This window comes from Acinonyx jubatus, chromosome E2, assembly GCF_027475565.1.
Source record: "Acinonyx jubatus isolate Ajub_Pintada_27869175 chromosome E2, VMU_Ajub_asm_v1.0, whole genome shotgun sequence".
Classification (NCBI taxonomy): Eukaryota; Metazoa; Chordata; class Mammalia; order Carnivora; family Felidae; genus Acinonyx; species Acinonyx jubatus.
In genome coordinates, this window is record NC_069396.1 from 50,222,158 (window position 1) to 50,243,357 (window position 21,200).

At 53.2% G+C, this 21,200-nt stretch overlaps 1 protein-coding gene across 3 annotated transcripts; it reads left to right on the forward strand.

The window, feature by feature from the left end:
* Positions 1-554: 554 nt before the first annotated feature.
* On the forward strand, positions 555-21,015 carry MEIOSIN (meiosis initiator). 3 transcript variants are annotated; one of them, XM_027037830.2, is made up of 14 exons: positions 560-1,046; positions 2,160-2,230; positions 7,996-8,086; positions 11,103-11,214; positions 12,732-12,866; positions 14,154-14,399; positions 15,126-15,234; positions 16,108-16,208; positions 16,666-16,821; positions 17,362-17,435; positions 18,303-18,467; positions 18,543-18,802; positions 19,608-19,697; positions 20,275-21,010. In XM_027037830.2, exons 2-14 carry the CDS (start codon positions 2,160-2,162, stop codon positions 20,438-20,440), a joined length of 1,776 nt encoding a protein of 591 aa, XP_026893631.1. In that variant the 5' UTR covers positions 560-1,046; the 3' UTR covers positions 20,441-21,010. The 3 variants fall into 3 exon arrangements, with proteins under 3 accessions (XP_053066471.1, XP_026893631.1, XP_053066470.1); XM_053210495.1 differs by lacking the exon at positions 560-1,046 and adding an exon at positions 2,739-2,829; XM_053210496.1 differs by lacking the exons at positions 15,126-15,234; positions 16,108-16,208 and having other exon boundaries at positions 555-1,046; positions 20,275-21,015.
* Positions 21,016-21,200: the final 185 nt, after the last annotated feature.

Here is a 21,200-nt window from a genome sequence, read left to right on the forward strand (position 1 = left end):
TCCAGTCCATCCTCACGGGCCATCAGAAAGAGCTTTCTAAAAGACAGTTTGCTCTATCAAGGAGCATACACCTTCGCGAGGGGACCTGCTCCCGAAGGCCAATTCCAACGACCCTCCTCTTTGCATCTTTTCTCAATTTATCGCTCTTTAACGCAGCCACTGCTTCACTAGGGTCTCAGGGGCTGTGAGCTTCCCGACTGCGCGGGGAGGACCGCAGCGAAATCCAGCCTCCAGCACGATCCTTGGCACCGAGCAGGCCTTCCTCAGCTATGCGCCGAAGGGAAAAGGTGGAATGAAGGCCGGAAAGGATCCTGGCCAGATCCTTCTCTGTTCCTGAGAGTCGGCAGTTGGGGAGACTCCGCCTCCTCGGGATCCCGGGGTCCTGGACCTCAGGAATCAGCTGAGGGGGCGAGGCCAGACGGGGGCGGGGTGGCGGGCAGCTGACTGAGCGCTGATTGGTTGGCCCTTTGGCGCGCACCGGCAGGGGCCTTGTCTGGAGGCGCGAGGCGAAGCTCCCGCGGGCGCTGGAAGACGGGGCCCGTCCCCAGGCGCGCTTGCGCACGGCCCCTCGCACCCTGCCGTTTCGCCTCTGCAGTCTCGTGCCCCGCACACCTTGGCGGGAACCGGCGGGGGCGTGGCCTGGCCTCAGGAGCTCGCTTTTGCTCCCCTCCTGGGGCCTCGCCCGGGAGCCTCGAGCTAAGGGGGTTCGCGGCCACCCCACGCCCGGGTGGGGAGCGCGGTGGCCGAGGCCGGCCTGAGGCTCGCGGGCGCAGCCCGCCTCCCAGGAGGCGCGCCGGACGCTGTCCGATCAGGCTCCTGAGCGTGGAGCTGGCGTGAAACCACAAGGGGGGGCCTCGCGCCATTTTGCATGTCCTGAGGCGGGTGCTGGAGGCCGAGGCGAACTCGCCCTCCAGAAGTGGGGAGCCTGGGGTCCGTTCAGGAGCTGCACTCTGTGGTCGTGGCCTCCCTCCCGGAGGTGCAGGGGGACAGGAAGGCGGACGTGCCCGGGTGCTCGGAGCAAGGCAGGCCAGGGGCCGCAGAGCGGGGTGGGTGTTGGGTTTGAGGTTGGGCCGAGGTTTGGGGGTCCAGGCTCAGGTTTGACATACTGAAGACCCTGAAGAGTATCGGGGCTGTCAGATAGGGGATCCGGGACCTGGGATCTCCGGCTTTGTATCTGGGAGTAACTAGTATTGGAGTCTGGAGGTGTGGGGGCTTTGTGACTGGAAGCTTTCCTGTTGGGATCGGGAGATCCTGGGGAGATTTTGAGTTCCGGGGTACCACTTGGGGGCCCCGGGGCCTGATATGGGAGGTTTGAAGCCTTGCGTTGGATTTAGGGATCTAGCATCCCAGTGTGGAGTAGGAGGTATGAGATTTCGGGGCTGAAGTCACCATTTAGGACTTTGAGGCTTAACTTTCGGGGCCTGGAGTCCCCACGCTGAGTACGGGGGCGTCAGTTTGGGGACTCACCTGTGAGATCTCGATTGTAGGGTTGGGGGGGGTCACAATTTGAAGGTCTGAAAGGATAGTTCTGGGGTCTGGAGGTCTTTGTGTTTGGATCCAACGTCACCGTGGGAGACTCTGGTTTGCTCTGGGGGCGTGAGTTTCTTATTTTAGGGTTTGGGTTCTCTGTTAAGGTTTGTGGTCTGTGATCTCAACTGGACTGGGATTGGGGTCGTATTTGGAGATCAGAAGTAGCCAGTTCGGGGGTCTAGAGTATCTCAGTATTACTGTTGAGGGTATTTAGGTTTGGGAGGGCATCTTTGGGGGTTTTAGATCTTCACTTTGAGAGTTTCAAGTCATGGTTTTTGCATCTTAACCTCACCGTTTTAGAGAGCTCAAGCCAGGTTGCAGGCCTGGCCGTGTGACATGTCACTATTAAGACAGAAGTTCTGAAGTTAAAGTGTGGGAATGTGTTTTTAGTTTTAGGTACAGATCACAACTTGGCCCAAATTTACAGTTTGGGATTCAGGGACTTCGGTTGAGAGTTCAGGGGTTTGACTTTGGTCTCTGGGCCCATATTTGTGGGGGTCGGGGACCCTTGGGCTGTCTGAGTGCTCAAAGGAACAACTTGGGGAAAATGAAGGCTGCCCACCTTGCTAGCCATTCCTCCTGGAATCCCAGAGGTCACTAATAATTCTTTCTTTTTTCCCTCTTTGCAGATGTGGCATTCCAGTACACACTTGTGTTCCCCTGAATGGCCCAGAGCCAGTCCCCTGGGTCCCAGTGAGAGGTAAGGGCTCTACCCTGTCCATCTCCCTTGCAGCTTCGGCCACTCTCGTTGAATAATAACAATAATGTTTACTGAGCATTTACTGTTTGTCAGACTCTCCCCTAAGCCCTTTGTTTGTATGCTATTCTTTAATCCTTACAACTGCAGAAGGGAGTATGGGCGAATGTTACTGCCATTTTCAAGATGAAAGAACTCTGAGGTGGTTGCCAAAGATCATCTCTGAGACCCTTGCAGGCTTTGACCTTCTGAGTTTCTTACACACCCTCCTCCCTTTCTTTTTTTCCTGTATTCATTCATCCGGCAAACACCTATCAAGGGCCAGGGATCTCATAGAGGGGATTTTCACAGCAGATTGAGGGTTGGGTCGGTTTCTCCTTCCCTCCAAAGCCTGGCTAAAGCAAAGAGAGCCACAGCTCATCTTATCCCCATTGTCTCCCCAAATGACTTACTGTCCATCCATCTCTCCATTCATTTATTAACTCTAAAATTCAGCATCTGCTTTGTTCAGGTTCTTGACTTAGGTTCTGTGCTCAGAAGGAGCACTATGAAGAAAATGAAGAATGCCTTTCCTGCTGCCCATTCCTCCTGGAATCCCAGAGGTCACCAACAATGTATTCCCTTTTCCCCCTTTCTAGATGGGGGGAGGGTGTTGGTCATTGTATTAATAAAGACTCTTAGTTGCAATTAACGGGAAACCTGCTGAAACCAGCTTAAGCATAAAAGGGTCATTGGTTCCTCACTGGGTCCTTTAAACAAAAAATTCAGGGGCATCCGGCTTGGCTGGGTCCAGGCAAGGAACCTGCCTCGCTTGGCTCTGCTGTTGCCCTCTGTTGGCTCCCTTCTTAAGCAGGCTCTCTCTTTGTGAGGGCAAGATGGCTTCCAGAAGCTCCAGAACCACATCCTGCCAGCCTGACAACCCCAGCAGGGAGTCTCTTTCCAGGACCCTTGATTCCGATTGGCCAAAGCTGGGTTAGGACCCCAATCCCGAACCAATCACTGTGACTCTTCTTAGCTGGACCTTAGTTCTATGCTGCCCGGTGGAGGGGGAGGTTGGGTTTGACCTTTCTGGGCCACATAGACTGAGAGTGGGGGAGGGGTGGTTCCAAAGGAAATTATTACCAGACAAGGGGGATTAAATGTTCATCAACCAAAACCAACAGGTTTGCCAACCTTCCACCCCCTCCTTCAGCATCCTTTCTCCCTAGAAAATTCTGACAAATGACCGTTCACCTTCTATCTCGAACATTTTGTGAGCACTCTCAATGTGCCAGGTGTTATGCTCAACACCCTCCAGACAAGATAAAACTTTCTAGCCACCTCCATTTTATAAATTAGTTTAAAACAGCCTCAGAGAGATCAAAAATTTTTCCAAAGTCACACAGCAAGTGACAGAGCTGGGATTTCCATCTAGATCTGTCTTATTCAAAAGCTGGAGCTTATAACGAACTATTATGCTGCCTCCGGGCACTGCCCCCTGCTTTGTCCCACTTTGGGGCAGCTCTTACTCTTAAATGTCTGCACATTAGGATCTGGGCCTTAGTTTTCCTATATCTAATACGAGATATTTGGACTGGCTCTTCCAGCTCCCGTAAAATAAAAACTAGGGAGGGTTTAGCCTGATTAGCTCAGGGAAGAGGAAACCCAAGAAATAGAGTCATTTGCCATTTCAAAGGCTGAGGCCATCAGAAGACAGAAGGAACATCCATAAATTCAATAATTTTTTGCTGAACACTTACTTAGTGCTGGTCATTATTCTAGGAGCTGGGATATAGTCAGGGCAACACATGACTTTCATGGGCCCTAGGCCATTTGCCTTCTTGAACCCCTTCCTCCATTAGAAATATATTTAAAATTTTTTTTACTTTTTAAGAAGTTTTGTATTAAAACTTTTTTTATTTAATGTTTATGTATTTTTGAGAGACATGGAGCATGAGTGGAGGAGGGGAAGAGAGAAAGGGAGACACGGAATCCAAAGCAGGCTCCAGGCTCCAAGCTGTCAGCACAGAGGCCAACACAGCGCTCAAACTCACAGACCGTGAGATCATGACCTGAGCCGAAGTCAGACACTCAATCGACTGAGCCACCCAGGCGCCCCTTAAATTTTTTTTAATGTTTTATTTACTTTTGAGAGAGAGAGGGAAACACAGAATTCAAAGCAGGCTCCAGGCTCTGAGCTGTCAGCACAGAGCCTGACACAGGTCTCAAACTTACAGACTGAGAGATCATGACCTGAGTCAAAGTTGGATGCTTAACCGACTGAGCCACCCAGGCGCCCCCAAAAACATATTTTAAATTATAGTTTACAATAACATCAGTATCGATTTTAAAAGAAATTAAAACATTTTTAGGGTGTTTGGCTCAGTCAGGGGAGCATGCAACATTTGAACTCAGGGTTTTGAGCTCAAGCCCTATAGTGGGTGTAGAAATTACTTAAAAACAAAATCTCAAAAGAAAAAAGAAAATATTTTCATGAGCCCTTAAAAGCGGCACCAGATTTATGTACTGTGCTTACTGTACCTAATGGATAAGTCAGTGTGGGATATAACAATTAATAAAAAAGACCAAAATCCCTGCCCTGTGGTATTTATAATAAAGAAGGATTTCAGGTTCTGATAAATGATATGGGGAGGTGACAAAGAATGTGTTTAGTTCAATCAGTTGGTCAGAAAAGGCCTCTCTGGGGGGGTCATATTTAAGCTAGGTGCTGAACACACCAGCCATACAACAATTAGGGCAAAAGAACATTCCAGGTGGAGGAATAGTAAAAGCCCTAAGGCAGAGAGAAACTTGGCAGTTTAGAGAAACGGAAAAAGGACCCATGTGGCTGCAGCTGGCCTGTTCCTGAAGCCCCAGAGGGCAGAGCTGGAATTGGGTGAAAATTATAGACACTATAGGAAAGAGTTTGTCTGAAACCCGAACCATCCAGTAAGGAAAGAGGCAGCCATGGGAGGAAGTGCCCGGAGCCCAGAGGCCCCTGGGGGCAGACCCCAGGTTACACCTATTCAGGACTACTGCCCATGAGATGCCAAGATTTTGTGATGCCTAGTCATCCTTTTTCTCCTTCTAAATTTTTTTCTTGGAACTTCTGTGTTTGCACACAGAAGGCTCTCTCGGTGCTTTGCAAAACCCCGAGTAAACACCCAGGGACTACATACAGTTGAAATGAAACTCTTTTTCCCAGACATGGTCAAATAACACCTTGAACTTAAATAGGCCTGGACACTTTTTTCTTCCTTGCTTTCCTTCCTTGCTTCTCGCTGGGGCTTCCAGGGGCTCCTCTAGAACAGAAGGAAAGTGGTATGCAAAAAGTAAATATCAGGGCCCAACAGGACTTTAGAGGTCAGCCTAACCCAGTTTTCCTCCAAGGATAGAACGCTAACACCCTAGCCCCTCAAAGTTGTGGTTTCTACCAGGAAGTAACTTGAGACCAGAGATTTGTTTTTCTTTTATTCCTCCATTCAGTTGACTAATATGCATAGTCTTCTGTATTCATAGCAGTTTTGAGAGGGTACACTAATGATATCATCCCCTGTGTAAGGCCCTTTTATGGCTTCCTGTTGGTCTTCAGATAAGGGCAAAACTCTTCTGTACCATGAGCCTCTGAGACCCTGCCTCATCTGGCCCCTATCTTCTCCAGCCTTGTGTCACCCCACAAGACCCCTTGCTTTCTGTGGGCCAGGACACTGGCAGCTTTACTTCCTTTGAGTTCTCCATGCTTCCTCGTGCCACAGGGCCTTTGCACATGTTCCCTCTATCTGAAATGTTCTTGTTCTCTCTTCACCTATACATCTCCACTCATCCTTCAGCACAGGTTCTGGCCAGGTTTACTTCCTCAGGGAAAACCTCAGATTAGCTCAAAGACACCTGTTACAAGTTCTCCTAACACCAAGCAGGTGTCTTTGTCTCCATCAGAGCCAACTCATGCAGTTACAGAGCCCTGTGCTTGGCAGAGCCTGATTCTTGGTTTGATGCTCTGCTCTCACCATCTAGAAATTCTTAATTTTTGAAAAAGGGGCCCCACATTTTCATCTGCAAGGCTCCCCTCCCCAGTAAGTTTTATAGCTGTTTCTGGTCCCAATTGGAATTTTATGTTTGTTTGTGTGACAATTTGATTAATGCCTTTGTCCCTGAGTGTACTGTGAGCTCTAGAAGGAGCTGTATTTTGTTTTTTATACTTTTTAAATAAAGCTTACTTATTTTGAGAGAGAGAGAGAGCAGGGGAGGGGCAGAGAGAGAGAATCCCAAGCAGGCTCCGCACGGTCAACATAGGTCCCGATGTGGGGCTTGAACCCACGAACCATGAGATCATGACCTGAGCTGCAGTCAGATGCTTAACCAACTGAGCCACCCAGGCGTCCCTTTGTTTATATACATTTATCCCTACTGCCTATCACCATTCCTGGCACATAGTAGGTGCCCAATCAGTAATTGCTAAGTGAATGAGTGAGAAAGACTCTTTTAGAGCTCCAGAGTTTGGTTAGGGAGATAAGTGTGTGTCCCACACTACTCCCCCATCTCCTCGAGGGCAATGACCACGATTTCTCTCACCTTCCATGGTGTCCAGCGCGGGGCCTGAAAGGGAGGAGGTGTTAGTTTGTGGATGTGTGAATAGGAACTAAACATCTGGCTGTAATCAAGGGAGTGTTTTGGGCGTGGCCATGCTGCAGGTGACAAAGTCCTGTGGCCATTCAGAGCAAGGGAGGAAGGCAAGGGTGGTCGCCAGGGGCTGCCTGGGGCAGGTGGCAACTGAACTGAGCCCCAAGGAAGGTGAGACAAAGATGGGTGGAAACGGGGGGATCTGGGCATTCAAAAGGAGTCATGGGAGTGGTGGCAATGGTGTGTAATTTGGGAGAGAGGCTCCATTGTCTTTGTGTCTCCATCTGTCAAGATTGGGGTGGAGGTGTGTATTCAGGGATATATGATGAATTATGGATTCAGGGATTAGATCCTGGAAGTTCTGCATCCCCCCAGGAGTCAGCTTCTGCCATGCCCTTATTTATTTATCTAGCAAAGATGTGGCGAGTTCCCACGACGTGCCAGACCCTGTTCTAGATGCTAGAGATAGAGTGGTTCCCCCCTCCACCACCTCTCAGCTCAGAGCAGGACCCAGAGAAGTGCGTGAGCATGGATGGGGCTGAGGGACCTTAGCAGAGGTATCCCACCTGTCCTGTGGAGTTAGAGTCACTTGATGGGAGAGAACCAAAGAAAGTAAGAGATGAGACCAAGATGGTCAGCAGAGCCAGGCCTTGAGGGGCATTATAAAAGCTGTGTTCAGAGTTTAAACTTGACCTTTAATAATAGGATGGCCTTGAGAGATTTGAAGCACTTATTAGCCAAGTAACGTATCGGGCTCTGTGCTGGGCGGCTTCACACACACTGATTTATCCAGTCCTATTGATGATCCTCTGAGCCTGAATGGATCTCCTCATTCCCACTGCACAGATGAGAAAACCGTGGGCAGATCTGGTTTTCAGAAAGATCACCCTGACTCTAGGAGACAGTACGGGCTGGAGGAGGCCAGGCAGGAGGCCGGGAGAGCTCGGGGAATGTCAACATGTGGACCAGGCCAGGGGCGGGGGGTGGAGAGAAGGGATTCCAAGGGGAACGGGTGAGATTTGATGACCGAGGGGATGAGGATTCTGTCTGGGGTGTCAGGGGCGGGGAGCTTCTCTGAGAAGGGGAACACTGAGACCAGTGGTTCGGGGGTCAGGGGCCAATTTCCATTTTGGCTGTCCTAACCCAAACCGGCTCTTGGCCCAAAACAGGAGGCAAAGGAAAAACCACACCAGCAAACTGCAGGAGCTGGCATTGCTGCTACCCATGGCCCTGAAGAAGGGTACCAAGAAGCTCACCAAGGTATGGGGACCGAGGGAGGGGAGGCGGACGCGGGAGGCAGATCTGAAAATATCCATAACCAGCTTAGCCTCCCTCATGCTGGGACCCCTCGACAGGCCCTTTCAGGGACGGCGCCCTCGATGGGCATTTCTGTGATCCCATGACCAGAAGACGGGTGGCGGTGGTGGCAGGGGTGGGGGTGTCTGTTTTTGCAAAAGACGCAGGGGAACCTGGGAGGGGAAAATCAGCAAGGAGCCTGGTAAAGGTCATCACTTTGGGACTCAAACAGCCATGGGTTTGAGCCCTTCAAACCCCCAAACGATAGGACTCTGGGCCGGGCGCTCAGCTTGTCAGCCTCTCCAGCATCATGCTTCTCAGCTGGAAAACAAGAAACAATAACATCTACTACCCAGCAATACTGTGAGGCCAAAATGACATAATAGCCATGAACAAGTGTCGGTTCCCTCTCTGTGAGTCCCTTGTTTTGTGTCCTGTGGGCATCTTCTCCGCGAGGTAGAGATAGATAAGGCTTCTCTGGGCGTCTGCAGTGGCTCCTCGATAAAAGTATGCAGTGCTGAGCTGACACCTTGCTCCCGCCACTGGGAGCAACTTAATAAGGGACTCAAAGATCTGGAAGGCCTGGTGTGATGCTTTCTTGCCCTAGTTCCTCTCATTCCATCCTGTCATTCGTTCATTCATCAGCTGGTTATGGAAAGACGGTTGGATGTCAGAAGCTGTTCTAGTCTCAATAAGGGGAGGCAAAGAAACTTGGGACCCATCCTCTGGGAACTCACAGAGTTCCCAACATGAGTTCCCCATTGGCGGAACTCACCCCTCTGAAGCACAGAGGGGTCGAGGACACAGCTGGTTAATAGCAGAGAGAGAGAGTCAGGTTTGTGGCATTCCAAAGGCTCACCTCCTCAACGGTTCTGTCATTCAGTGCTCCATAGGTGTTGAATGAAAGAACGAGTAGATGAATGAGTGCATGAATTCCCTGAGTTGAAAATGTTACAGGACCATCTATCTTCCCTTCAGAAGGTCTCCGGGATTTGAACCTCTGCTGGTAGCCCCCATACTAACCTTCCTGAAGTATTGATCACTGAGCCTTTGGTCTTGGAGTCTGAGGTGATGCCCAATTGCCTTCTGCATAAAAACAATACCAGTATGAGGCGCCTGGGTGGCTCGGTCGAGCATCCAACTTCGGCTTAGATCATGATCTCACGGTTTGTGAGTTCCAGCCCGTCAGGCTCTGTGCTGACAGCTCAGAGCCTGGAGCCTGCCTTGGATTCTGTGTGTCTCTTGCTCTCTGCCCCTCCTCTCTCTCTCTCTCTCTGTCTCTCTCTCTCTCTCTCTCTCTCTCTCTCTCTGTCTCTCTCTCAGAAATAAATAAACACTAAAAAATTATACCAGTAATAAAAAACATTTCAGATTACTTTATAGTTCATAAACATTTTAGCTTAGTGAGTGCCAATCGTGTGCCAAGCCTGGTGTTGGAGATACCATACCTGATCTTGAGAAACCCACAGTTCGGTTCTCAGAGTTAGAAAAGGTCCTCACTTAATCCTTTGAGAACCTGATGAAAGTGTTCTCACCCATAGTGTATCAGGCTCTGTGCTGGGCAGTTTCACACACACTAGTTTATTCAGTCCTAACGATGATCCTCTGAGCCTATGTGAATATCCTCATTCCCACTGCACAGATGAGAAAACTGAGGCACAAAGAGGTAGCACGGCCTGCTCCCAATACCCAGCCAGGAAGTGGCACATGGGGTCCAGGTCCTTCCAAAGTAATACATAGTCTCCTGCCTGTGTCACACATATTCCTTAGTTAGATTACAGCTTCCTTCCGTGGATCAGGTCAGATCATTTCAGCGACCATCGGTATTATATCTTCTGGAATGGTTTCACACATTTCCCTTTGTGGGATCGTGTTTCCTGATCTAGGGTTTGGAAGGTTACTGCTAATGGTTTTGTTGTTATTCTAGGGATCCAGTTCAATCCAAGAAATACTTGCTGGCATTCTTCCCTCTCCTCTTCCCCAGGCTAACCCCTGTCATTCTTCAGGTCTCCATTTAAATGCTTTTTCAGACACTCAAGTCCACTTTCAGAATCTCTTGTTACACTCTTATTCATAATGCTTATCACACGGTTGATAATTTTGCATCATTTCTGAGTTTATTAAGGCCCACTGCCCTCCCTAGATTGTAAATTCCAGGAAGGTAAACAGAAGTGTGTTGGTTCACCCCTACATACCTGGCCCTCAGTGGGTAGTAGTCTGTTTGAACTTCGTGTCTCCAATACCAACTGAGTCAGTACTTGGTGGCTGGCTGGCTGGCTGATGCCTGCTGGGCAGAAGGCATCATGCTCAGTGCTACAGGGGAGGTCAGTCTTCAGCGAACACTGGCTAAGCTACCTCTTTATTCTGTGAGTAGGGGATACAGGAATCGCTTAGCTACAATCTCTACCCTCAACTAGTTCAAGGTCAATGAGAGAAAATAACGCATAAACAGGTAATTATAAAACAGGCCCAGGGTATTACAAGAATGCTGAGGAGGGACATCTGACCCAGCCTGGGTGAGAGGGGTCAGGGAGGTGGAAAGTTTCTGGAAGGGAAGACCACTGTGCTAAGTAAGGCTCAAAGGTGGAGAAGCCAGAGCAGGGGTCTGTGGGGAGGGGGGAGGGGGGCTTTGCAGATAGAGAATACAGCATATGCGAAGGGTCAGGGGTGGAAAGCCAGATGGTGTGTGTTGAAAAACTGGGCCAGGAGGCAGGCAGACGCGAGTTCAGATCCCAGCACTGCCACTTCCTCTCTTTCGCCTTAGCGTTAGCACTCTGAGCCTCAGTTTCCTTAGCTGTGACAGAAGTCTCCCTGAGCGGCAGCAAGGACTAAACAGCAGAATAGGAGCACCTCTGCCAGTGGAGGAATTGTTGGGGTGGGGAACGCGGTCCCAGAGCCTTTCTGTCTCTGGTCCCCAGTAGCCTCACACTGTCGTGGGACCCCACTCTTGTGCTCAGCCTCATCTTTCTTTTGAGGGCAGAAGGAGACTCTCCTGCACGTCCTGCACTACATTCAGTACCTCCAGAAAAACATCGATGTGGCCAAGGCCTTGCTCAAATTCCACACCGCCAGTGGGGAAGGCAGACTTGGGGGTAAGTAAGTTCAGTCCCCATTTCCCAATGCCTGCCACAGACCAAGAGCTGTGCACCGAGCGAGTGACTTAGATGAGTCCAGGCCCTCTGGCCTCTCGGAGCCTGGCAGAGGGGACAGAGACAGAGAGATGTGTGTGATGCTGTGAACTTAGGGGCATCTGGGAAGACTGTGGCGGGGAGGGGCCTTGCAACTGGGCCTTGGAGGATAGGGGCAGGGGGACCCCACCAGGCAGAAGCAGCAGTGGGCGTGTATGAGGAGACACCTGTGGAAGGTCTGGGACAGGCCAGCAGCGGACACGCTTGGAGGGACCGCGTAACATCAAGATGACGCGCGAGGTTCTTGAACCGGATCCTGACGCAGACACAGGTCTCAGGACCTTAACCTCTCAATGCCTCGGTTTCCACGCCTGCAAAATGAAGCCGATAGTAGTACAGTTGAGCCTGGACTAACATGGGTTTGAACCGCATGGACTCACCTCTACACAGGCACCTCGGGAGAAATATCGTACGGAACTGTAAATGTATTTTCTCTTCCTTACGGTTTTTTAACATTTTCTTTTCTCTAGTTCACTTTGTAGATAACACATATATGCATATACGTATATATGTAGATAACACATATAATATGCAAAATATATGTGAATCAACTGTTTATGTTATTGGTCAGGCTTCTGGTCAGCAATAGGCTATTAGTAGTGAAGTTTCTGGAGAGTCCAAATTAGATGTGGATGTTCCACAGCGCAGGGGGATGGGCGCCCCTAACCCTGCTTGTTCAGGGGTCACCTGTACTTCCTTCCCGTGTTCGTCATGAGGCTTAAATGAGTTAATACACATAGAAAGTGTCACACGGTGCCTGGAACAAGCCGGTTGTCTAGTGCTACATGTGCCGGGTGCCGTCCTTGTTTCCGGCATAAAAAATCCGCGGGCCACAGTGAGAGGAGGTGAGGTGAGGGTCCAAGACCCTGAAGGGCTTTGAGCCAGGGAAAGCCAGGATCAGATTTTTTTTTTTTTTTTTTTTTTTTGGAAGACGAGCCTGACATCTAGTGTGTGGGATTGGGTATTAAGTGAGAAACTGGAGTCAGGGAGGTCAGTGAAGAGGCCTTTAGGAGTGATCTGGACAGGATCACTGGACAGACCGATCTAGCACTGAGGGTAAGGCTGTAGACAGAAGTGGTACATTTGGGAGATGCTAACAAAGGACAGTTGAGAGGCCTGATAGGCCCCAGGCAAGCCAGGGTGGGCAGCACAGTCTTCAGTGCCCTGAGGAAGGTAGGAGGAGGCACTGGTTGGGGATGAGGCCTATGGGGAAGCATTTGGGAAGCGCTGAGCCCGTCTTTCCTCTTGGCAGAGGCCCAGGATGGCCCTGGGGACACCTGACTTTTCGCCCTGTACCTCTACTGCCTGGATGTGCAGCCTCACACCCATCCATCCGATCTCTTCCCAGGAGCTCAGTTTCCACACTTGTAAAGTCAGCTGGTTGGGGCAATCCGACCTGACTCTTTCTCCATCCTGTGCAGGGCTGGCTCGGAACCCGGCTGTGGGCCCAGCAAAGCTGAGACGCTCCACCCCTTCGCGCTCCCCACACTGGAGGAAGTCCCGTCTTCAGGGAGGCTGCCGGAAACCTCGGAAGAAGAAACTGACCGGATCGTCAGGTACAAGTGAGGCTAGACAGGAAGCCAGGTCACTGGGAGCAGAGCTCCTTCCCCAGAGCCGTTCTTACTCCGGGGAGGCCCAGGCAGCAACCCAGAGCCCCTGACCGGGCTTTACAGTGAGACAGACCCACCTGGTTCAACTCCCAGCCCCTGGAGCGGTTACTTTCCTCCTCCGAGCCTCAGCTTCCTGGTCTGGAAATTGTAGTACCTGCCACTGGGTGGTGTTAAGGATGAGCCTGTGTACACACCCCTCGAGCAATGCTGAGTGAAGAGGCACATGGTCAGCGCTCAGTGAGTGGAAGCTGCTGTTAGCACGTAGTCTTTTACACCCAGTCATGCATCCTGGGCCAGGACATCAGGGATCGTGGGGTGATGGAAAGACCCACGTGCGGAAAGCAAGCATCCTAGGGCTGGCCTCAGCCTTGCTACTGACTCGCTGTGTGTCCCTTCCCCTCCACATGCCTCAGTTCACATGTTTTTAAAATGGGACTTGTACCTAAACGATGATTTCCAGTCTTGGCTGCATATCTAATTGAATCATCCAACGTACTTTTAAAAATGCTTATCCCTGGGACACCTGGGTGGCTCAGTTGGTTAAGCATCTAACTTCAGCTCAGGTCATGATCTCACAGTTTGTGAGTTCAAGCCCTACTTCAGGTGAGCTCGTGCCCCGCTTCAGGTGAGCCCCGCTTCTCTCTCTCTTCCCCTCATAGGATTCTCGCTCTAGCTTTCCCTCTCTCTCTCTCCACCACTCACTTACTTGTGCCCTCTCTCTCTCAAAAAAAAAAAGAAAAGAAAAAAAGAAAAAAAAACCCCAATGCCTGTCCCTGGGGCTCCTGGGTGGCTCAGTCAGTTAAAGGTCAGACTCTTAGTTTTGGCTCAGGTCATGAACTCCTGGTTCGTGAGTTTGATCCCCACATCAGGCTCTGTGTTGACAATGCAGAGCCTGGTTGGGATTCTCTCTCTCTGCCCCTCCCTTACTCGTGCTTTCTCTCTTGAAGTAAATAAATAAACTTTAAAAAAATGCCTATCTCTGTGCCTTATACCCTCATACCCTCAAGTTCCAGTGGTCTGGGGTGGAACCTGGGCATCAGTATTTTTTCAGAGCTCACAAGATGATTCTAACGTGTGGGCAGGGGAAGGGAGCCTACGTTGAGCTGATCTCCAACTGAGGCCCAGGCTTACCTGGGCAAAGCTTTGAATAGGTTGTGGAACCCAGAGCAAAGATAGCCCCCCATCTGAGCCATATTCTGGCCCCCTCTGACGCCTGTCTCTCTGCTCCCCCAGAACGCCAGACCCGGGCCCAGAAGCCTCGCCGCTGCCTGGCCCTGGACAAGCCCGAGAAGTGGGTAACCCCATCCCCAGACCAGCAAGGAGGAAATGTGGGGAGGACCACCACTCCTTCAAGATGCACCACCTCCAGCAGTCACCCCAAAGCTGCATCAGCCCTGCCTCAAGATGACAGAAAGGGAGGAAGGTCCCGGCTGACGTTGCTGGACATGGCTGAGAACAGCATCCACTGTGACATCTCAAGTTGGTCTCCTTCCTCACTGTTATCTTAGCCGGTTATTTATACACTGCTTGTCAGGTACCAGCAATGTCCTGAGTCCGGTCCCAGTAGCTGGGGACTCCATGGTGCACAAGAGAGATGCTATCTCAAGCCTCTTTCCCTGTTCTCTTTTCTTCTCAGGCTCTGTTGTGGGACAGCCTCAGTGTGGCCCTCATGTGAGGCTGTGGGTCACAGAACTGGGGGAGGGCAGGCAGTCGCTCTCGTGACTCTGGTCCGTGTGCCAGGTTGAAAAGTTGCAGACACACACCCAGCAGGGAGCCAGGCGAGAAAGGGGTGCTTGGAAGGCAAGGCCCTGAGCTGTTCTATCCTCTCTGTTCACTTAACTGTGAAAGGCTTGTAAAAATGGCGCCTTTCAGCCCAGGGCTGCCGACTGCCACGTAAAATGTCTAAAACCTCGCTGGCACGGTAAGCACTCTGTCCTTGTCTTTGCTATCGTCATTTTCATCGACACTATTCCACTTCAGGATTTTAGCTCCCTTCCAGCTTCTGAGAAAGAGGTAGGGTTCCAAAAACCCAGGGGTCATTCGGGTTGTCCTGGAGCCTCACGCAGAGGCCCCGCAGCCTGAGGTCTTGCTAGGATCTGGGCAGGAGAGGCTGTAGCAGGGCCCCGGCACCTCTGCATCCCTGTGTCTGTGAGTCCCAGGAGGTGTTCCAGTCACAGGAGTAAGCATCCCGACTTGCCCCCATAGGCTGCTGTTGCAGAGTCAGTGCCCAGGGTAATGGGCCCTACCTTGCCTTCAAGGCCCAACAAGGGGCCGAGGGGATCCATTTTCTCAACAGGACACAGCCCTGTCCCAGGTAAGGGAACCCCAAGGGCTCTGAGAGGGGGAGGCTGAGGTGTGTGGTCTGGAATGGCTGAGGGGCAGTGAGAAGCAAGGTTGATTTACATCCTCGCTGGTATCTGTGGAGAGAGTACCTCTGTGGGCCTAGCTTGGTGCAGGCGGTTGAGGCTCCAAGGAGGGCCCTGCTTCCGGTCTGCCGGACCAGGGCTGCAGCCCCTCGCCAGCCTCCCTGCCTCCTGTCTCACCCCTTCCAGCCCATCCTCCCTAGTTGCCTGACTGACTTCTCTAACCACACACTGTGGTCACATCAGCTCATGGCTTTAAGGCCTCCCTCAGTGCCCATGGGGAAGAGCCCAAATAGAACTTCCCTGGCCCTGGTTCATCTTGCCAGCCCTCTCTGTTGCCCCTCACCTATGAATCTTACCCTTAACACCACGAAATATTTGCCACTCCACAGGAGCCACACTCCTGCCGCCTCTGGGCTTTTCACCCTCTGATCCCTCTTCCCGGCAAGCCTGTTTCCCTCATCCCCCTAGAAAGCCTCCACCCTTTCGGCTGACCTCAGTGTGGTCCTCCCTCCTGCCTTGTCCACCCTCTCTGTCCTCCTGGAACGCCACCCATCACAGCCCTGCCCCCTGTGTCACCAGCACCCCATGACACCTGCCTCTCCTCACAATCTGAAGCCCCTTGAGGGCAGGCGCCTCAGCTGATTAAGCTTCCGGCCCGCCCCGCCCCACCCCACCCCCCCAGCAGCCAGCACAAAGCGACCCCTATCTTCAATCACAGTGGGTGACACCAAGACACCCCAGGGAGAAACGGCTCGCCCCAGGTCACATGCAGCTCCCAGCCCAGGGCTCCGGGTCTGCCTCTTGAATTCTACCTCTTGCAGACAGAAGATGGTGTTCTACGATTCCAGCGAGGAAGTGGACAAGGAGTCCCCAGATGCTGACCCTTGGCTTCCTGCCTGGACCCCAGAGGGCAGCCCCCATGGTGACTGGATCTGTCTGTCCTCCCTGTAGGCTAGTGTGGGGGCCTTCCTTGGTCGTTTCCTCCTGAGGCTTACTGGCGGGGAGGAGACCAGGACTGCTGCTGTGGGCAGGGCCACGTAAGCTTACCTGCTATCACTGAGCCATCGGTTGCTATGGCAGACATTAGTAATCAACCATCATTCTTTCTGTTGAGCCCAGAGACTGCCTCAGAATCTTTCTTAACACAGAGCTCCGGGGAGCTACAATCAATCTATCATGTTTGGCACACCAGATATTGATGGTTTTGGATTTGGCCATCCACAGCATCATGCCGGGCATCTCGTCTCTTAATTTCCTCTCCCAAGCGCTCCAAATGAGCAATTGACAGAGTCACCCTTCCCAGTGCCCAGCACCACCTCCTCAAAGCCAGCTGCTGTGTCGGGGCTGACACATCCTCAAGCCTGATGTTTCCTTTTCAGGGAGCTCGCTGGCCTTGGGGCCTCCCCAGGTTAACAGCTGGGCTGTGACAGGCCACCCGAGTGAGATCCTCGGGCTCAGCCCCTCCCTCTTCAGCTCCCCAGGAAACACGCTGCCAGAACAGATCCTGGAGGACGGTACTGAGTACCTGATGCAAGGTGAGAGCCCAGGGCTAGATCTGATGCTTGGTTCATTCAGAAAACATTCAGTGAGGGCCGCCTGGGTGGCTCAGCTGGTGAGGTGTCTGACTTTTGATCTCAGCTCAGGTCTTGATCTCAGGGTTGGGAGTTCAGGCCCCACATTGGGCTCCACACTGGGTGGCGAAGCCTACTTGAAAGAAAAAAAGGAAAGAAAGAAAACATACGGTGATGCCCACCCAGTGTGCTGCCCTGTGCTCGGCAGAACTGGGTCCCCAGGGGTAAATCCCACCCAGGCCCTGCCTCGGGAAGCCCACAGCCTCGTGGGGAAGCAGCCCAGGCCAGTGTGGTGAGGAGAAGGCTCCAGGAGCCTGCGGTGGGGACCCACTCACTCGGCTCAGGTTGGGCGTGCCCCAGGGGAGCTGGCCTGTGAGCTGGATTCGGACCTGGGACGGGAGATCCCAGAACAGAAATCTAGAGAAGGGCGCTGAGGCTCTCCGGCCGGCCCTGCGAGGGAGGCATTTCCATTCCAGCCCCCGCCCTGGTCTCCGTCCCTGACAGGTCTCTTTGAAGAAGTGTTCCTAGATCCTGAGTCTCCACTCCCCGATGGCTTGCTTGAGGTGCCACAGAACAAGGTAGGCATCTGTCCGCAGACACGTCCATCCTTCTTTCCGCACGTGTCACTCACCTGTTTCGTTTACTCCTCCCTCCGTCTCCTCTACCGTTAAGCCGCCTTCCCCCACCCACTCACCATCCACCAGCTCACCCTTCTCCTCGTCTTTCCAGAGATCCATCTACCGTCTGTGCCCTCGTCTGTCCATCCTTATCCTTTGAACATTCACTGCTGGCCACCAGGCACCCCACTCTGTGCTGGGCATTTGGAATAAACTAGACACAAAGGATAAGAGCTAAAAGCTGCCAGGTGCCCATAAGAGACCCCACGTAATTTTACAACTGCTCTGTGAGGTGGGGTCTCTTGTGACCCGCATTCAACAGATGAGGAAACTAAAAACGGTAGACTGAGCTCAGGAATCTTCAGCTGGAAAGAGGACCCCCCACACACACACACCAGGCCCCAAGGCCCACCACTCACCCAGCTGGTCCCCAGATAAGTGTTCCTTCGTGTGGGAGGCGGCCCCCTGCCTCAGCGAGTAACTGAATCACAGCATAGACACCTTTGGTGGAGCTCCTAGTAAGCGCCGGGCACTGTGCTGGGTGCTTCTCGGCCCTGTGAGGCACGTGTAGTGACCGCCATTCTGTGGGCAAGCGTGATGCTCAGAGAAGCTATGCCTTGCCCAGGACACAACGGCTGCTGAATTGATGGCGTCGAGAGCTATTGCCCCGGAGGACCCGAGCCCCACCTAGCCCCTCTCTGACCTGCTGTGGGAACTTGGGAACATTTGCCTGCATGTCCAGGAGGTGTTTGGACCAGGGAGTCTTAAATTTGAGCTGGGACACTGCGGTCTCCCCCACATCTCCCGTCTTTCTCCTTCACTCCCCAGGAGACACCCTCTGAGGCTCCCAAGGACCCCCCCAACTCCCACAGCCTGTGCCAGTCCTCTGTCTCACTGGACCACTGCTACCTGTCGCTGAGCGAGAACAGCAAGGCGCCATCCAGCTCCAGCTCTGAGAACACGGATGAAGAGTCAGTGTGGAGGCAGCCAGAGGTGAAGGGGGGACAGCCATCGGAGGGGTCGGTCCCATGTCTCCGGCCCACTCTCACCTCCCTGTCCCCTGCCCAGGACGATGAGGCCGACCCCGAGCGCCTGCAGTCCTCCAGCGATGAGGACGGAGACTACACATGGACCCCCACCAGGCGGGCCGCGACCCAGCCCTCTGCCGGGAGAAAGGCCAGGAAGGGCCGGGCGGGCAAAGGCCAGGTGGGCAGGGGCCAGGTGAAGCCCAAGGAGAACAAGAAACCCCCCTGCCCTACCCAGATGAAGAAAAAGTGTGTCAATGGCTTCATCATGTTCTGCAGGATGAACCGGAAACAGTACATCCGGTGGGTGGGGGTCCTTTGGGGCCCTGGGTGGGGCCTGACCTGCACTGTCCACTCGCCCCCCACCCCCAGAGTGCGTCGTCCCTGCTGTCTGACACATTTGCCCCTGCCAGAAACGACCCAGTGACCCTTCCTCGTCCACACTCCCCACCCCCCGCCCTGCCCCCCAGCATCTAACCTGGTCCCACTGCCTTGGTCAAGGCCTGCGACTTATAAGCAGTGAAACTCGACTCACACTTAAAGAAAAAGACAATTGGCTTATAGAACCTGACAGAAGGGGAGAACGCGATTGCTTCAGGTGCCGCTGGGCCTAGGGCTCAGACGTTGCTGTCTGGAAGTTTTGTCCCCATCTCCTACTTGGCTCCTCTGAGTTGGCTTTGTCCTTCAGCACTCAGGGTGGGGTCAGTGCAGGGTCACACCAAACAACCTGGTGGGAGGAGAGCTCCTTGTTTCTAATGTTTCCGGCAAAAGTTCTTGGGGCTCACCTGCTAGATCAGTCGCCCAGCCCTGACAGCGGAGCGGGGGGAGGCCCCCCCATCCACAACGGGGAGACGGTGCCCTGACAGGAAGATCCAGGTGCTGGTACTGGACCAGCAGATCCAGGTCCTCCGCACGTCCCAAGACACGGTGTCCCCTTCCCAACAACCATTTAGTCCCACTCCCTTTTCTGACAACTGAGCCCCAGAGGGTGTGTTCTGAGGCTTTTCAGGCCAACGTGGATGGGAAAGCCAGGACCCTGAGAGGGCAGGGAAACCTCCTTCACGGGCTCCCCTGAAGGCCTCTCCTGACCTCCTCCCTCCTGTCCCAGAGCCTGCCCTGGGACCGCATCCACGGCTGCCACCAAGGAGCTGGCCCAACTGTGGCGGGTGATGACCCAGCAGGAGCGCAGACCATACTGGTGAGGAGCCCCTGCCCTGAGCCGAGGGCCCTCCCTGCTCCCTACTGCTGCTCTGTTTCCCAGAGCCTCCAGCTTCATGGTATCGGAGACAGGCTGGAGCTGACTGGGGTGGAAGAGTTGGGTGTTGCAAATGCCTAGGAACGTGTTAGGGGGTGATGGGTAGAGAGGGGCCCTACCTCACAGCTTAGAAGGGCAAATAGCAGGCTGTGGACCCCTTTCTGCCCTTGTTGCCACAGGGAGCTTCTCAGGGCTTATCGCCCTGTCACTAGGCCTCCTCCCTGCCTCCCCCTCTCTGCCACCCTCTCCTGTCTAACATCAGAGCTGTCACCTGCCCCTTTCTCACTGGCCCCTGAGACACATGACGTGTCTGTGCACGGTTTTTAACACCTTGTGGGAGTCTGAGGCTCCCGCGAAGAGCCCTCGACTCTTTCCATCGCACAGACCTGGACTTGGAGGCCCAGAGGTTGGCCTGATGGGGCCAGACAAGGCTCCCATCTCCCCCTCAGCCAGGCTCTGGGCCAGGGGAGGTGGGACGGGGAACAGGGAAGGAATGACAGATCTGCCTCCTCTCCCCCAGCGTCAGAGCGCGCAGGTTCAGCCTCCAGCACAACCGGATCGTGAAGCAGGACAGCTCCAGCAGCGAGGACGAAGACTGGGGGACCCCCAAGCCCTTCTACCAGCTGCTGGCTGAGAAGGCCCGCTCTTCCTCAGATCTGGCTTCTCTGCTGCCCCCTCACAACTGAGAGGGTAACCCTGCCTCGCCTCTCCTCTCCTCCCCACCCCCCCACCCCCCCCCCCCATCTCACAGCTCCTGCAGCTATGGATGGTTTGCAATGAGGAGCCAGGACAAAGAGGTTGTCCCCTCCTGGGCCTCAACCCTCCTTGAGCAGGTCCCTTGGCCAGTTCCTGTGCGGCTGGGAGGGGGCGTATTTATTGACCCTGATGCTTTATGAGTTTGCCTCCTTGTACTAGGGCGGCCTGAACTGTGCCTGCCCGCAGTCCACTGCCCTTCCCTCACCCCCTTTCTAGCCAGTATATCCTGGGAGCTGCAGGGTGGGAGGAAGCCCTGAATGAAATGCAGTAAGGTAAAGTCTACACGGAGGGTCTCGCCCTGCCCTTCCTTTGCCCACCCCAGAATCCAATGGTTTCAACCCCATTCATTCTTGCCTCACCCCACACCTCCCTCCCCTGTTCTATTTATAGACTATTTATTGTTCTCCACAAAATAAAGTGGAACCCTTGTTACCAGCAAGAAAGACAAGGGAGGCTCCTTTGGCCCCCTGGCTTCCTCAACGCTGGGTGGGAGGTGCTCCTTCTGCAGGATCTAGAGGCCCCGAGGCCTGCAGTTTGAGAAACACCCTGCCCACACCTTCCCAAGCGGCACCACGGAGCTAAACTCCCACCCTGCCCCCCCCCACCCCCCCACCCCCGACCAGGGAGCAACAGTGAGAAAGCCAGAAGCTCAGATGGGGCTTTTTAGAGTTCAGCTTTTCCTTTGAGCAA